This window comes from Ptychodera flava, chromosome 20 (assembly GCF_041260155.1).
Source record: "Ptychodera flava strain L36383 chromosome 20, AS_Pfla_20210202, whole genome shotgun sequence".
NCBI lineage: Eukaryota > Metazoa > Hemichordata > Enteropneusta > Ptychoderidae > Ptychodera > Ptychodera flava.
In genome coordinates, this window is record NC_091947.1 from 38,570,472 (window position 1) to 38,589,005 (window position 18,534).

Here is an 18,534-nt window from a genome sequence, read left to right on the forward strand (position 1 = left end):
GGTGTAACTAAGACCTCAACCAACTCCACTTACAGACAATCAATGTTCAACAAATCTGAAATTTTGGCAAACCATAAGTCATTCATGGATAATTTTAATATTACAACAAAGGATGACCATAATAAGTTGCCTAGCTTATACTGGATACCAAAGCTCCACAAAACACCTTACAAAGCTAGGTTTATCGCAGGATCTTCAAAATGTTCAACAACAGAGTTATCGAAGATACTGACTTCTGTTCTTTGTACTGTTAAACGGGGACTTCAATCATACTGTGATGTTGTCTTTTCTCGGAGTGGTATAAATCAAATGTGGATATTAAAAAATTCGAAGGAACTCTTGGAAAATTTGAAATCAAGATCTGTTTCAAAAATAACATCTATTAAAACTTTCGATTTTTCCACATTGTATACCACAATACCACATGATAAATTGAAAGAACGCTTGAAAAACATCATCAACCAAGCATTTTTCTACAAAAACGGTTCACACCGTTACAAATATGTGGTATTAGGGTATAATTCTACATATTTTGTTAAAAATACAACTAATGCTAAAGTGTTTTATACCGAGAAAGACATTATCAGTATGCTTGATTTCCTCATTGACAACATATTTGTTGAATTTGGAGGACACATTTTCCAACAGTGTATAGGAATTCCCATGGGCACTAACTGTGCTCCCTTACTTGCCGACTTATTTCTGTTCTCATACGAGGCAGAATTTATCCAGAACCTTATCAAGCAGAAAAAGGTCTCTGTAGCTCGTACTTTCAACCTAACATTTAGATACATAGACGATGTTATTTCATTGAATAACTCTGAATTCAGTAAATATCTCGCTATGATTTATCCTCCAGAATTGGAGATTAAAGAAACTACAGAAACGGCCTCTTCTGCTTCATATCTGGACATTTTACTTGAATTTGACTCCAATGGTCACCTTTCTACTAGGCTATATGACAAGAGAGATGATTTCAACTTTAGTATAATTAATTTTCCACACCTCATCAGTAATATTCCACTCTCACCTGCTTATGGGGTATACATTTCCCAGCTTATACGATATGCAAGAGCATGCAGTTCATATGGTGATTTTGTAGAGAGACATGGCCATCTCTCTTTCAAACTGTTAAATCAAGGTTACACCAGAGCAAGACTTGTCTCTACATTCAAACGCTTTTTTGGCAGGTATCGCAAGCTGGTAGATAAATACAATATCTCTCTCGACAAATGATCACTGATGGCATCGGTGACATTGGGCCTTAGTTAGTGACCACTACCTATCTGACTTACAGATTGATATATGGCGGGTGCCACATGTGGGGCAGGATGCGCTTACTATTTCGAAACACCTGACATCACTTCTTGGTCTTTTGGCCAGAGGTCCATATATCTTTCTTTCATGAATTTGACTTTGTACCGTCTATTTACTGTCTGTTCTGTGCTGTTTTGTGTCTATGTTTACAACTATTGTCTTACAAATTTTGACCTAGTGTTATTGGATTATGGATTGGTATGATTGCGATTATTTTTCCTATACCAGGTGTTGTTATTGATGTAATACAAGGAAAAACAGGAGTGCAGCAAAGAGATGGGAGAAATATAAACACTTCTAAGTTACATAATTGCCTACTTAAATGCAAGAAAAATCTGTGTATGTGACAGTTCCAAATCTCATACAGGAAATGAATGTTGAAGCAGGCATTAGAAAAACAGGAAGGATTTGGTCCTCCTCTGGAACAATATATTTGACACTACGGAATAAATGGTTATGAAAATTGATTCAGAAAATACAAATCTCTACGCATAATTTGCCGTGTCTACTTGAGAAAATTTAGATTATGTATGCTGGCAGGTCAGCAACTGTGCTCAGAGCTGTCAGGTCACTATGGCAATTCAACATCTGAAGGATGTTTTTAGTTCGTTTCAGGAGTCATTTGGTTCTGTTTTGGTACTATCCCAGAAGGGAAGTTTCCCACACTACTTACCAAAGTTCACAAAGTTCATTTAGCAGTTTCATATATGATTTTGTTACAGGTGTTTTTTCGATCTCGTATGTGATGACTGGTATTGGCTCTTGAGTCCAGTTCTCTGCCAACTGCTTCAATTGCTTCATCTAGTGGTGTGAATGTCAGAGAATGTCTTTGTGATTCAATTCATCCTCTACCACGCTGAGAGCTGGGTACCTAATTTGCATGCATAATGAGGATTTTGCTTGAAACCAACACGCACACCCAGAGCTCTCAAGTGACGGTTGGCCAGTTTTCTCCGTAATGGGAAAATACAGATTTTCGTTAAAGTGCTCCATAGATTTTCAAGTTGTTCGTTCTATGTGTTCCTTATAAGTGTTATCATAGTCTGGAGGGAAAAAAATCGACTTCTGTGGAGTAGTTTTTCGTCAATCCCTGATGTTATTTTTGACCGTGGCCAGTGCAAGGTCCCGTAAATGATTGCGTCGTTTTCTTTAACACGTCTTTGACGACCCCAATTGGGTATTTTTTCCAAGACCAGACCTGCATTACTGTGTAACAGATTATTTTTGGTGTTCAAGGTCTAGTTACTGAAAAATCGAAAGCGAAACTTTGCTCTAAATCTGACTTTGCCACTCCCTATTCATAGTATTACTTAGATGGCCGCCAGTGTACACGCACGTATACACTGACCGTGGACGTACCACTTCAGTTACAGGGTACATGGGTATCTGGACGTAATGGCCCTCCATGCACAGTATCAGGCGTGTCTGTGCAGCGTCTGTGGCTTCGCCAACACACATGCACCATGTAGTTATTATCATGATTATACGGCAAAACAACTTCCGGGTTTACAGGTCACTTTTAATCGACAATTAACAATTTCAAAAGAAAGGTATACAGAATCTTTATACACAAGATAATAAACGGTAAACTTCATGAAAGCATTAACATCTTACCACCGGGTATCAAATACATGGAGTTTGCTGAACGCTGGGTTGAGGTCATCGCATAGTTACAAAAGCGTCGTTTGCGTTAACATACCGTAGTCCTACACTGTTCCCATTCACACGGGAAAACCAAACATGAATATGTATACAAAGTTTGATTTAGGGTTCACAGCCTTTAACTCCTTGTTTCTTAGCCAATCAATCTACAGATGTGTATCCCCTATGTTAACGACGTTGCTATGGACCAGGCCACAAAGCTACAGAGAAAATAAATGTCCGTTTCGCTTACTTTATCGCTATAAAACTGCACAAACAAGGAACCTGGTGGTCCATTACTCTTCAAAATACTTACACGTGATTTTTGTTTGTTTGAAAAGGAATGATTACGGATTAATAGCGCAAGAAATTTCAGGTGATCCGTACCCTGCGGTCGGCAGGGCAGCCACGATGCCGATGAAAACAGCATCTCAAAGAGAGGCTCTCCCCTTTTATAATATCATTTGCATCCATGAATTTATGCAAATCTGGTACCCAGCTCTCAGCGTGCACATTGTCAGTTTCAGATGCTGCCTCGCAGAAGGCACTGTAGGATTCTGGCTGGTGGACAATGTCCAGGGATGTAGAAATTTGTTGTCACAGCAGGAAAATTGAGACTGTTAGCCGTAAGCGACCGCAAAGCGGTCTCGGGGGATGGGTGTGGGAGGGGGGTGTCCCCCCTCCCACGGTGTGGACTTTTTTGATTTTGAAGCCTCTAGAATGGCTCTCCTGGGCCGATTTTATGAGTTTTTGGTCAGAATTTTTAAGATACAGGATTGCTCTTGCACATGGCTTTATACATCATATAACAAGACTGACAGCCAGATTAGGTCACTCTTCAGGTATTTTTCATTTCTTAACAATTTATTCAAAATTACCAGTCACTATCAGAAAACAAGTCAGTGTCATCAAAGGCTGAATCATTGTCACTGTCATCACTCTCTAAAGCAAACACTTTCTTTGCATTGCCTATTTCTTCTAAATATGCACTTAACATTTCCTGCTCACTGCATTGTACTTCTTTATCTACAAGAGTGTTCACTACATCATTAATTGTACACTCACTTGAAACAGCTTCAACCTCTTTCACACCTTTTCCTTGTACATGTAATTTACTTCTTTTTTTCATTGTCAGCCATTTTTCAACAGCTTTTGCAATAATATGATCTGATTTTTCAACAGTTGGTCCATTGATTGTAATGTGAAGAAGAGAATTCATCATATCATTTTTCAATCTATTTCTGAGCCTGGTTTTTATTCTCTTCAAGGCACTAACACCACGTTCTGGCCATGCATTTGTAACTGGAGCTGTTAAAGCTATCATAGAAAATTCAGAAAGCCTTGGGAAAAAGAACTTCATTGAGATAATTTTTTTGAGAGTCCATTCAACTGGACTAGGTACTTTCTGTTTTTCATTACCTTTTCCCTCTGCATACTGATGTTGATTCCACTTTTCTTTCAATGACTGGGGAACATCAGCTTTCCATTTACTCATGTCAAATTTAACTTTACCCCATTCAGCCTTTAATTCCTGACACAATGACACCTTGTCTGGTTTATCCTTGAAATAATGTTCTGATAATAAATCAATTTCACATAAACCATAGTCACCAAATTCACCACAGCTATCAGAGTCAGGTAAGTTCATAATGTTGAAAATACTAAAGCAGGCAAGTGTTTTCAAACTATCACTGAATCTTCTATCTAAGTTAGCATTCAGTGCATCTATATATTTCGTTAGTAGATTTTCATTTATTTTCTTTGCATGTTCTGTCAGACTGATTTCAACATTTTTCAATCTCCCATTTACAGGACAAATGTCATCATACAGTTTTGTCAATGGACTACAACTTTCCTTTATATTGCTTAGTTTACTTTGTGTGTACTTGATTGCTGGTTCAACTCTAGAAAAATTTAAACCACTTGTCTGAAAAATTTTGCTCAGTTCACTGAGGTGAGGAAGAACCTCATGCAATATGTACAAAGAAGCAAGAAATTTAGGGGTTCTCAGTTTCTTGTACAATCCAAGGGCAAGGGGGTCACTGTCAAGATGCTTAAATGTTTGCAAGAGTGCCTCATAGTTTTCATATACTGAATTCACACTCCACTCCAAGGATAACCAGCGTGTTCTGCATGCTTTTGTAAATTTTTTTGTGAGGACCCTCTTACCTCTATCCGACAATTCAAGCTTTTTAATTTCAGTCTGGATCTGTACAAAAACATTTGTCCGTTTGGGAGAATACTCAAAAAATTTCCATACATGGCATATGGTGTCCTCAACCTCCTTTATACATTTTATATCATTATTTGAGTCAGCACATGCCAAAGCCAACTTATGACATACACAATGGAAATTAAGCATTAGGCTGCGTTCACAAATAACGATTAGGGGGGGGGCTGGAGGAATTTCGATTGAAATCTTATTTTTTTTCAGATCCCCCCCCCTAAGTACCCCCAAAAATTTTCAAATGCCCCCCCTCTATATGGTCAAAATTTTTCAAGTCCCCCCCCCCCCCAACTATCACAGGCCCGCATATTTGTAAAGGATGTGAGCGCAGAAAAAATAAACATGTATCGCGCCGTTCCGCTCACAGGTGTTCAACACAACCTTTTTTAGCACTTTCTATAGTCATATTCCCAAGGCAAGTTCTTTAAACGCATCAGTGAATTTTTTAGATTTATTGGTCTAAAAGCCAACATGAGTTAATCCAACTCTGGCCAGGTCAATTGCTCCTGCTGAAGAGCACACAAAATGACAATCATGAGAGAGTAGGCAAATTGTGAATTTTGGCTAATTGCCATATTGCACAGTGACCTACCAAAAATTTGTTTCAAAACTACAAGACATATATGGATTAGATGCTACTCAAAGTTGACAATACTGGAAGGTAAAATGTTTCATCAAATAAATGTTTTAATCTCTGAAATTTTGGGTGTAATAATTTTAAATTTGTTTAAAAAATAAATAATTCCATTTGGTCACATATTTTTTCTTTTAGTCTTTACTGTTCAAAGTTTTACATCAGATTCTGTAACATTTTATAACAAGAATGTGAAAATTTAGAAAATCAAGGATGGTGACCCCATCTTTTTTCTTTAATATTTGATTATTCTCATATGCCAGAATTCAAATATTTCTATGTGTTCTTCCATGTGTTGCTCTCTGGCCTGATCTTGTGTACAAGTATGTTTCACTGTCATGAGCATCATTTGACCCAAACTCTTCTGCATGTACATCAGAGTCAGAGCTATCTCTTGCACTGTTCAGGTATGCAGTGACAGTGACACTGCAGGAGCAGAGCATTAATGATAGTGACACTACCCGTAGGCAGTAGCTGTATTAACTTTTATAATTTTGGCAATATTTTTGTTCAGTTTTACAACTGCATTCTTGTTCTACTCCCTACAGCATGTTGAATTGTCTAGTATTCAGCTAATGCTATCACAGCCTATGTATGTGTCCATGCATTAAAACACTGACAACTGACTGTCAGCCTGGACTCCAATTCAATTATCACCAAATACGTATTTATATTTATATATACAGGCTTTGTTGACAAACTAAATATTGTGTTTGAGCATGCTGTAGGGAGATAGCAGGAGACTATAGTTGTTCCATTGCATAGAAATATTGCAGAAATCATTAACAGTTGCAGCTTCTGCCCAGGTTACGAGGCTCAAGTTTGTTTTTTTACGACAAACCACACATTTAGATTTTTTCGAGATACAAGTCATGAAATGTGACAAAATGGTTCTAAATTTTGTTAAATTATTACTATGATGACATTAAAAATGGTATTCATTTTTCATTGAATTATCTACAAAAACTTGGAATTGGAAAATGTAAAACACAAAAGGGAACCAAAAATTTTCAAGTCCCCCCCCTACAGGTAGAGCAAAATTTTCAAGTCCCCCCCCTCTACTACCCCAAAAATTTCGAATCCCCCCCCTGAATTCCTCCAGCCCCCCTAATCGTTTTTTGTGAACGCAGCATTATGCTATTCAAACGACGCAGTCGAGCAGCAACCCCATTTATTTTTCCCACCATCACACTAGCCCCATCACTTACAAAAGTTTTTAAATGCTCAATCATCAAATTGCATTCCTCTAGAGTCATCACTAGTTCTTTTGTAATGTTTTCTGCATCTGCACCACGTGGGCTACTTATTTGCTTCATATTGAGGAATTCTGTCTTAGCAGTTTGTTCTTCAGTATCAAAATACTTTATGAATATCAGTAATTGTTCCATAACACTGATATCTGCAGCCTCATCTGCAAGCAACCCATAGCTGTCACATTGTTTGACCTTTTCCACTATCAGTTCTTTAATGGTGTCCCCAAGGATAAGAAACATTTCTCTGACAGACGGACGACTACGATGCTCAAAGTATTTTATGTCATCTAATCCAAGCAACTCCAATAAATTTAAAAGTGATGATAGCTTGTCATTGGTTATCTCCTCTTTGGCTAGCCAGTATATAGCTTTGAAGGCCTTCTGAAGAACATCGGCCTGAGCTGCGCGTTTATCAACAACTTCCTGATGAAATGATGATACGCGTTGAAGCATTTCAGCTTTTACGGCTGCTTTGTGTTGCTCTGTGTTAGCGTGATCTTCAAGTGCTACCTTCCGCATTCGGACAGATGGGCTGATATTCCAAACTTTAGATTTGTTTTTGGGGTTACTGGTATCATGTTTTTTGCATAGCAAACAGTAAAGTCCCACGTTTTCCATGTACACTGGCCACCATAAACCGGTAACTTCGTCAAAGCCCAATTTTCTGTTCACTAGCCATGCATGAGAAAATCTAAACTTACTTGCAGAATCATCCCCATATCTGTCGGACATCGGAATCGAAGAACAGCAGCTTTTACTGCACAAGTAGAAATTATGAAGTCCGATATTTTGCTCACCGTTGCCGTCAAACGCACTGCTAAACACAGCTAAGGTTTCTTTTTCACCCTCGCTCTGAGATACCACATGCTGTACATTTTTTGATTCACGACTCGATGAATTGACATCACTTGCGGGAAAACTTTCAGTCATTTGGACATTTTCACTTGAACTTGGTTGGTATTCCGCGGCCGCGTGGGAACTTGACTCTGTTGTTTTGGTTGAAAATTCCGGAGTAATCTGAGTAGAACTTGTGCTGACACACGTGGTAGTCACTGGCTTGCTGGAAAGTTCATCGGTAGATTTTCCACTGATAGTTTTTTCGACCTGTTTTTCAGAGAAACTACTGAAAAATTTCTTAATACTTGACTGGTTACCGCCTGAACTTTTACGTTTTGCTTGCATGGTTTTGTATCGCCCAGACGTCGTCTGCTAAACAATCTATGGCAGAGGTGACAGAGTTCAACTTGTCATGCAAATAAATTACAACTGCGTGACTGTGCCGAGTCTTTCCGAAATCAAGCCGAACACATTCCGACCACAGGCATTTGATTCAATGCAAGCAAACCATCACTGATAACAGATTAGCAATGGTTTGCTTGCATTGAACAGAATGCCTGTGGTGCCGACCATGAAGTTTACGCGTGTCAACACGTCATAAATTTACATATCAGCAACAAAAAAAGGCGAGGCGAGCTAGGTCAACCGCGACGTCCAGGCAAGCATACATTACCGGTACCGATCGTGTTTTTTTTGCTTCAGTGTACTCTTGTTTACAATTCGATTTCGTAAAAGTAGGAATTTTTGAGAGTCCAACAAGACATGAAACTGCATGATATTTGTAAAGTACTCAAGACTCAACTTGTAAAACTTGTAATTTCTAAATTTTTAAGTCCGGAAATTTTTTGCTGACACCCGGTTATTTTTTCCGGCTTCCGGCTATTATTTACATCCCTGAATTATGTCATTTACAAAGTCATCTGTGCTTATCACAGCCATACACGAAACAGGTCAGCTACGAGGCATATACAACTTCCTATCACTTACATTATTTGGGAATCAATATTATTTGTGGGGTTTAGGTTTTGCATCAAATTTGTTCATGTTTATACATAACATACGTACGCTACGTAAATCTCAAACTGCAATAAACGACGTTGTGCTACTATGCTATGACAAGAAACAAAGTACCTGTACGCCATTGAATTGCAACAAAAAGGATTAAGTTCGTTATGTACCTTGTTTAATTCTTCCAATTTTTTTGAGCTTGACTTCGCCATATTATTGATTTTCTGGAAACAAATTTTCCCTGCTGTCGTGAACGCGGATTGTTGCATAACGCCGCCATCTTGACTGACCTCTATAGTGCGCAGAATACGTTGCGCACTATAGAAGGCGCACCAAACCTTAATGTAAAATTGTTGAGCCTAAAAATATGTAAATTTCTGTTTTGAATTTGCAGTTAGCAAAGGAAGCATTTATGCTATTCTGGTGATACTCTACTATATACTTACGGTACAAGAGTGCTCTTCCTCCAACAAGAATTATAGACTCTTTGAGTTATTTAATTGTGGATTTTCTCTTTGTCATTCCTATATACATGCATGCACATGCTACATTTTCTTAAGTCAGGGAAAGCTTCTTGAGTCAGTACTGCAATACTTTGACTTACACTGCAGGGCACACTAATACATACATAGTACATGTGTGCATACATGCTTGCATGCATGCATACATACCTACATACTGTCTGAAACAATACACTATGTAGTGAAATAAAGTCATGAGAACTATGATCACATTTGAAATATTGTTTATTTCTTTCAACTGATTTAAATCATGTTTATGATAGTGTGGTGAGGTATAACCTCTGTTGTTCAATGTTACATGACATTGCGTGATTGACTTTATCACACTAATGGAGAGAATAACGTTTACAGTCATTATAGACTCTCTTCTCTTCTCCTCCAAGCAGCAACAATGTGTTAATACATAGTTCCTATCTGATGACATATATGTATGTACTTTTGATATTGAAATAGTAGTTGCATGGAATAATTTTTTTTGTTCACTTTATTGTGATATTTTGAAAATTCAGCAGTTTAGAGGGAGCACCTAAAGTCCTACAAGTTAATACGTAAAGTTAGTTTCCACTCGCATATGTAAGGATTTCTTTGGGCATATTCCTTATAAAACTCAAATCTCAATGCTAATATAGAAAACATTCTTACAAAACAGTTAACTGTGAAATAGATGACTATGCATTGTATGCCCTGAATGACCAAGTTTTGTCAAGGACACACCTCCACTTCAAACTTTATATGACCATCATCCGTGGTGCAATGCTCATAGACATCAACTCCTGGAAAAGCAATTTGCAAGCATATGGCATCCGGATCTGCGAAATCTGGAAGGACAAAATTGTGAAAAATTATAAATCCAGATTGTCGAGATATAGAGTTCGATGGTGGAACATTGCTGAAAAAGCTTTGACTGTCTGTTCATAAAACTTGAGAGTCACGTTCAGATAAAATGACAATATTAAGATAAAGCTATTTTCCAAAACCAAACTCTATCATCTTTTTCAAGTTTTAAAACAGCATTACGGAAAGCTCCATTAACTTAGGAATACCATACTTCCCTACTTAGTTATCAGAGGATCAATGTCACAGACCTGACTTTCCTACAATGGCACTACAATGGCACAAGCTGGATAATAATAATAATAAAAATACTGTCAAGGACACTATGTGCTCACATTCACTTTGAACACAGGGCGTGGCAGGAATTATTAGTGTAGAAAATATGAATATGATCAATAAATGTCTTGTATTAAAGGGGAAGTTCACCAAGGATGATTTTTACATATGTGCCAGCTTTGTGGTCACTTACCCTGGAAAAGCTATTTTCGCCATTTATAACTCGAAAGATATTTTACAAAAACCGATAGAAAAAGTACAGGAAGTTGCCCATGTAATTTGAATCATGGGAAAAAGCGCCAAGCTTGGAGCTTGCATAATGTGATATGGAAGGGACTATTTTCCCATGCCGAGTATCCTTGCATAAACGATGATTCACTTATGATAAACTCTCCACTGTCAGATTTTGTGTTGCTGTTTACTACTGTGTTACTGTGAGTGGACAATGTGGGGGGCCATACCCATCCGGAGATGGTCCCTTCCATATCACATTATGCAAGCTCCAAGCTTGGAGCTTTTTTCCCATGATTCAAATTACATGGGCAACTTCCTGTACTATTTTCATCGTTTTTTGTAAAAAATCTTGCGAGTTATAAATGGTGAAAATAGTTTTTCCTGGGTAAATGACCACAGAGCTACCACATATGTAAAAATCATCCTTGGTGAACTTCCCCTTTAAACTATTTTTCCTTATACAAGCCTTTAACTGTGTCTAGTGTGTGCCTAGTTTTACGCTAGCTATCTCTGTATAGTATTTCAAAGAAAACAGTCTATATCTGTTAATTGCCATCCCTAATCCCCTTCATTAATATGTTCTGCCAATCACTGACGCGGGGGTTTATCGCCCTGACCAAATACCTCGTTAGCAGCTCATAAGGTAGTAGACGGAAAGGGCTGAAACTCTCAGGGTCCGATTTCATAAAATCTTCATTTTCAAAGGGTTACATGACGTAAATTTTCGAAAAAAAGTCGGCATCAGCTTTGTACTTAAGCAAGCAAGAACACTATCTAGTTATTTTCAGGATTCCAATGGTCGAAGATGGAGTACAACGATCGAGTGGTTCTACCAGTCGGTGGCATGAGGATGGGAGTAACGCCGGAAGACGGAAGTTGCGACCTTTGACACTATGTTGGCTCATATCTTGTTTACGGGAGCGAGCAAATGGACAAGTTGTAAACAAAATTTGCATACTTCCACAAAAGCTTCGCTTAGTGTCAAGGTCGATTGATATACTATCAGTTACTCGAATTAAGTCTCCCCACTGTGTTTTAATGCATTAAAATACTCTGGCATCAAAGTTGGGATGTTAAGTTCATTCAAATTTCCCAGGCTTTCATTTGGTAGACACAACTAAAACACCAATAAGCCACAAACACTAAAATTACCGTATGAAGTAATTTCAGTGTTTGTCCCGATTGTGCAAAGTCGGGTTGATAAAATCATGATTAAATCTAGTGAACATTTCTAAAAAAACACGAATGTTTCTTGGATCGAAATGAACTCGTCTGTCTGTTTATGATTTGACCAAAGACAGCGTAGTGGACGACCAGTTCCACTGCCAATGGCTTGACAGTGATGCCTACTTGTGTCTGATCCGCAAAAAAGAAAAGATGGCGTTGAATTTTCTAGCTCAAGTTGGCCACAAGTAAATTGCTTTGTATAGATTTATCGTGAAGAAAAACCAACGGGTGTGAGAATGAACACGAATAGAAAACCAATACTATCACTAGAAAAATACCGCAATTATACGGTGTCGCTCACATTTTATCAGAACTGGTACATACCAGTATGGGTACCAAAGATCAACCAGAACAACAAGAATGACAAAAGCAAGTAAGGTCTGCAACTTAGGTAGTGGAGGTCATCTTTAGGAACATGCATATCAACTTCTATAGCAATGGGACAAGCAGATCCTACATACATAAGCAAATGTCAAAAATACCGCAATTATACGGTGTCGCTCAAATTTGATCAGAATTGGTATATACCAGTATGGGTTACCTATGATCAACAATACATGTTGTTTCTATCTGTTCAGTGGAGGAAAATTCTACGTTGATGTTATGGCAATGATTTCTGCACAGTACAACCAGAAAAACAGCAAGAAATATTTAAAGCGCAGTGGTCGTCGCGCTGCGCATGCTCCTGAGGGGGTCCCCCCCCTTGTTGACAACATATCCGAGAATGCCGCATGAGGTTACGGGTTGATTATTATGTTTGCGATGTTGCCGCTGATACTGCGGCTGATTTGTCACAAGCATACCAACTTATCAAATCGAACACGCAATAAAAGATCAATTAATCTATATTCAGCAGATATTTAAAGGGACATAATTTGTATCTTTTGACCTTATATTGTTGCAAACGAGAAGTTGATAATTACACGCTGGGATTGAGGTCACATTTGATCATGATTTTCTTGAATCAGTTGAATGGGGCTCGCTCGAGCCATGGAGCTAAAAACTTACCCGTACGCGTGTATATGCCAACAGACTATCAATGACCGGGCTCTGGTCTACAACATCGCTAGCAAGGGAGAGAACTTTCATTTCAAGAGGCCCAACAGGAGTACAATTGACAAAAACGTAAGCTACAGAAATCTACAGGTCGCAGAGAATGCCCGCTGCAGCAAGAAGCATCTCTTTTGTGGTCTGCATGAACATCGGTGTCAAGAGAACCGGGTATATGGCGCGCTACACTCGGCCGTGGAGAATCCAACTCCACTATGAAGTTTACCCGTTGGGGTGCAAACGAGTACAGGTATCAAGTCAAGTGAAGGACCTTTCATAGGTCTTCTTGTTATGTGGGGGTTAACTCATTTGAAAGAGGATTCAGACGTACCCGGCAATCAGGAGGTATAACAACGAAGTTTGCGTGGCACCGGTAGGCCTTTATAGCCCTGCGTGCAGGTCTGTGTGTTCCCGGCGTTATACAGCCTCCACCACAGGCCGTATAACGCCGGGAACACACAGCCCTGTATGCACGGCTACGCATGGCTATGGTAGGCCTACACTAGCTAGCCGTTGGATCTCTGCCATGACCGTGCACAGGATCTCTCAATACGTCTCTGTGTTTAGCCATGCTATTTTCCTGCCAAATGGCGCGAAAACCCGCTCGTTTTGTCTATTGTGTTCTGTCATTTGACTATTTCTTGCCACGTATTACTAAAAGAAGCAAAAAAATGGTGATCAACAGTGGGTCGTGGGCCAAGTCGTCGCGGGGCCTGTATGTTGTGCAGATGGTTGTGGGACCGGATTCTCGTATATCCGTGTACGTCAACGCGGTGATCTTCTCCCTTATCGAAGTAACAGCATCTCCCGTGTCCTGGTCTGGCTTGCCGATCATGGTCTTGAGTGTAATTTTTGTGTTTGGCATTGTGATTGTTGCTGCTAATAAATATATACAACGTTGATCATTTTAGTGATGTATTTTTACTGTGCTGTACATAGCATTGTGTACAACCAGCGTGACCGCGCGCGATCAAACCCATTTGTTCACTGTGAATAGCGACTGCATGCAGTAAACTCAGCGACATAATGTGCAGAGTATCTCAATGTTCGTAGCCTTACATGATCATGAGTTTATAGATAGAAATAGACCACTGAAGTTCGTTTCCGATCTTAATATTTTACTATTGCATGATGTTGAGTCTTACAAACACGTTAACAAAGTGAGGGACCGCTCCCATCTCACCCCGATTAAAGTTGAGAAGACTTATGTTTACAAACATTTATGTTTATCAACAAAAAAGTGGCGCACGCGCAGCGCGACGACCACTGCGCTTTAAACCAGAAAAACAAGAATGACGAAAGTAATTAAGGTCTAACTTTAGGTACTGGAGGTCAACTTTAGCAACATGCATAGCAGAAACAAGCCCCTCTTAGTTTAGTATAAATGGTCTTCCCCATCTTCTGTCTATGGTTGCAGCTGGTCTGTTAATATGTAACAGTTCATAAACAATGACAGGAATTGAGTCAAGATCAGTGGAGTTTGCCTGTTTCTCACTGCCATGCCTCCTGCACATTTGCAGGATTTCACTTTTTCTTACCTCATTTGCACATTTTTGACACTGATGTGTTCATTTGAACAAATTCACATCTCAACCCCTGCATCTACCTGTACACCAAATGCTGAGATGGTAGCTTTGGCGGTATGGGAGCCTTTGTGTGTGACGGACATACATCCGCACATGCCCACAAATATACAGACATACAGACATGCAAATCAGATGCAAATGACTGATTCAGCTTATACGATAACCTCACATTGGTACACCAAATGTGAGCTAACAACAAGAAATATTTAAACCAGAAAAACAAGAATGACAAAAGTAATTAAGGTCTGAAACTTTAGGTACTGGAGGTCAACTTTAGCAACATGCATAGCAGAAAGGCAGCTAGCCCCCCTTAGTTTGACCATAGACAGTCTTCCTCCCCTCTACTGACGGTCTTCCTCCCCTCTACTGTCTATGGTTTGAGCAGGTCTGTTAATATGTAACAGTTCATAAACAATGACAGGAAATGACTCAAGTCAGTGGAGTAAGCCTGTTTCAAGCCTGTTTCAGGATTTCGCCTTTTCTTACCTCATTTGCACATTTTTGACACTGATGTGTTCATTTGAACAAATTCACATCTCAACCCCTACATCTACCTATACACCAAATACTGAGACGGTAGTTTTGGCGGTATGGGAGCCTTTGTGTGTGACGGACATACATCCGCACATACCCACAAATATACAGACATACAGACGCCACTCAGACTCATCATATAAGCTCTTTTTGGTATTTATATATAAAACCAAATATGAGCTAACAAAAAATTAGCCAGAGAAGCTTGACAAAAAGAAAAGGTGGGAGAGTGGGGAAAAAAGAGTAGGAAAAAATATAAAAGGGATCTTTTAAAAAGGAATGCTACCTCATCAATCTTCTATCCCCTACCCCCTCCTGAATATCAATGTTCCACCCCTTGGTTGACCATGTTTACATAAGACCAGCTGGCAGTATATTTACAACTTTGGGGATGTTTTAATTAATGCAAAAATAAAAATACCGTCAAGGACAGTGTGCTCACATTCGGTTTGCATTGGTCCATTCGAGAAATATTTAAACCAGGAAAAACAAGAATGACAAAAGTAAATAAGGTCTCCAACTTAGGTACATGAGGTCATCTTTAGGAACATGCATATCAACTTCTATAGCAATGGGACAAGCAGATTCTAAATACATAAGCAAATGTCAACAGCAAAAAATAGACAGAGGAGGTTTGATAAGAAGAAAAGGTGGGAGTGGGTAAAAATATGTAGAAGATATCTGATAAAAAAGTAATGCTACCTCATCAATCTTCTAGACCCTACCCCCTCCTGAATATCAAATGTTCCATCCCTTGGTATTACATAACGCCAGATGACATGAAATATATTTACAACCTTGGGGATTTCTTGATTAATGCCATGAGTGTTATCATTCTAATGTAAACAGCACTTAAGTTAGTTACAGATGGTGAAATGCCTTCCACTATGGATGGTGATTATGACATCTGGAATTATCCTGAATCCAAATTTCTCATCAGTTCTTGTATGTCTTACATAGAGAAGTAGCAAAAATTGGTCCGCAATGAAAAAAGTCACCTAAGCTTTGTTTTCTGGATCGAATTTTCCTACAAATTGATACCAAATATGACAAAATTATGTTCACAGCCTTCAAAACTGTCTCACAAGATATCCTGGGTTGTAGGTTATTTAAGGTCACAAACTGAGAAAATTACCTAAAATATACAAATTTGGGGGTTTCCCAACACTTTGAGCAGAAAAGGTATCTAATAACATCCCTCAAGACTTTATACCAAATTACAAAGCTATCAAACAAGTAATTTTGATATCAAGTTTTCTTGACCAAAAATGACAATATTGTCTTAAAAATACAAATTTGTATATTTCAGGACAATTTCAACATATCTACCTATTGTCATCTCTGTAGGTCTGTGTACCAAATGCAAAAGCTGTCTGTCCAGGGGTTTAAAAAGAAAATACTGTTTAAGATTTTTTGACCAAAAATGACAAAATTGCTCCAAAATAGTAATTTTCCCAATTTTGTCGTAATTTCAACAAATTAGAAGCGTAACACCCTCGCAAAGATCCAATCCAAATTTGAGAGCAATAGGGCTGGCAGTTTCAGAGAAGAAGAATTTTTACTGAAAATGAGAAAAATCACCAAAAAATTCAATAAAAATACAAAATTAAGGATATCTTAACAATATTCATAAAACTGTATAAGGTTCACCTAAGGTACTTGCACACAAATTTTCAAAGCAATCAAAACAGTGGTTCTTGAGATATTAATTCTTGACCATTCTCACATTTTGTTAGCTCATTTGCATAATTTTGGCAATGCAGACTTCATTTGAACAAAATCCCATCTATAGCCCAGGATGCATCCACACACCAAATACCAAGCTGAAATGTGCAGCGGTTTGCGTGTTTTTGATGTTGACGGACATACTGTACGTACATACATACATACATACATACATACATACATACATACATACACACATACATACAGACGCCATCAACTTCAGCTTATACGATAAACTCACATTGGTATAACCAAATGTGAGCTAACAAAAATTGCCCCAAAACAGTGATATTTCCAATTTTGTCTTAATTTCAACAATTAGAAGGGTAACATCCTTGCAAACATCCAATCCAAATTTGAGAGCAATTGGGCTAGCGGTTTCAGAGAAGAAGAAATTTTACTTAAAATGAGAAAAATAACCAAAAAATTCAGCAAAAATATAAAATTCAAGATATCTTCATGATATTCATCAAACTGATTTGGGTCAACCTTCGTAACCTGTATAGCAAATATCAAAGCTATCAGATTAGTTATTCTTGAATAAAAAAATATTTGACCAAAAATTCAGAAAATTGCCCCAAAATTACAAATATAAAAATTTCAATTCAATTTGTATACACTTGACTGATGTCATCCGGAGGAACATGTATCCCAACTTTCAGAGCAATCAGATAGTGGTTTCAGAGTTAAACATTTTTTGACTAAAAACTGAAAAAATTACCTGAAAAATAGAAACATGCAAATTTCATCCTAAATTTTACACATCTCCTTTAGAATACCTAAAGGAACCTGCACAACAAGTTTCAACCCTATCTGACCAACGGTTACAGAGTTTTAGCAATTTGCAGGGTTTTCCCTTTTCCCCCCTCATTTGCATATTTTTGACATTGACAAGTTCATTTGAACAAATTCACATCTCCACCCCTAGATGCACCTGTACACCAAATACTAAGACAGTAGGTTCTGCTGTTTAGCTGTTTTTGATGTGGACGGACATACATACATACATACATACATACATACGTACATACATACATACATACAGACATGCAAATGGCATGCAAATGAACTGATTCAGCTTATACGATTACCTCACATTGGTATACCAAATGTGAGCTAAAAACTCTTAGTCAATGAAAGCAACTCGGATCTACAAGTTACGCATTTGACATGCCTTCTTTTCGTTGTCGATGTTATGAAACACAACACTTTTTCTTTTGACTCTTTGCAAGTCCCCCATCTTTCTAAAATGTCAACTGTCTGATGTGACCCGAGTAAAATTATTGTAGCTGGAGACATGTATTGGTGAAAATACATTGATTTGTCTGAGATTTTGCTGTGGCATCATCGTGAAATAAATGATCGGCAGCATTCTTTGTTGCCATGGAATAACCACAATTTCGTGGTTAGTTGCCACATTCAAAAACTTTCCTATTTTAAAGTATGTCCGACACTTGCTCGTGATACACCATGACAGAGAGAGAGAGAGAGAGAGAGAGAGAGGGGGGGGGGGAGGGAGAGATTGTATCCAAGAAGCCGACTATGCTTGTTTTTGGAGTTACTCTCTAGGTTCGTTTATTTTTTTGCCTGTCGATTTTTGCTTTTTTGCAATTTCGCTAGTTTAATTGCT

General features: G+C 38.3%; 1 protein-coding gene and 1 long non-coding RNA gene across 3 annotated transcripts in view; one reads left to right on the plus strand and one right to left on the minus strand.

The window, feature by feature from the left end:
* The window catches only part of LOC139120884 (uncharacterized), a 466,659-nt gene that overhangs the window by 136,771 nt on the left and 311,354 nt on the right, over positions 1–18,534 (plus strand). The window lies entirely within an intron of this gene.
* Positions 9,646–18,534, minus strand: part of LOC139120881 (DNA-directed RNA polymerase II subunit RPB2) — a 412,063-nt gene continuing 403,174 nt past the window's right edge. For both annotated transcript variants that reach the window (XM_070685501.1, XM_070685502.1), the window contains one exon: positions 9,646–10,256. In XM_070685501.1, the coding sequence (XP_070541602.1) occupies positions 10,167–10,256 (90 nt within the window). In that variant the 3' untranslated portion in view covers positions 9,646–10,166. The remainder of the gene's footprint in view (positions 10,257–18,534) is intronic.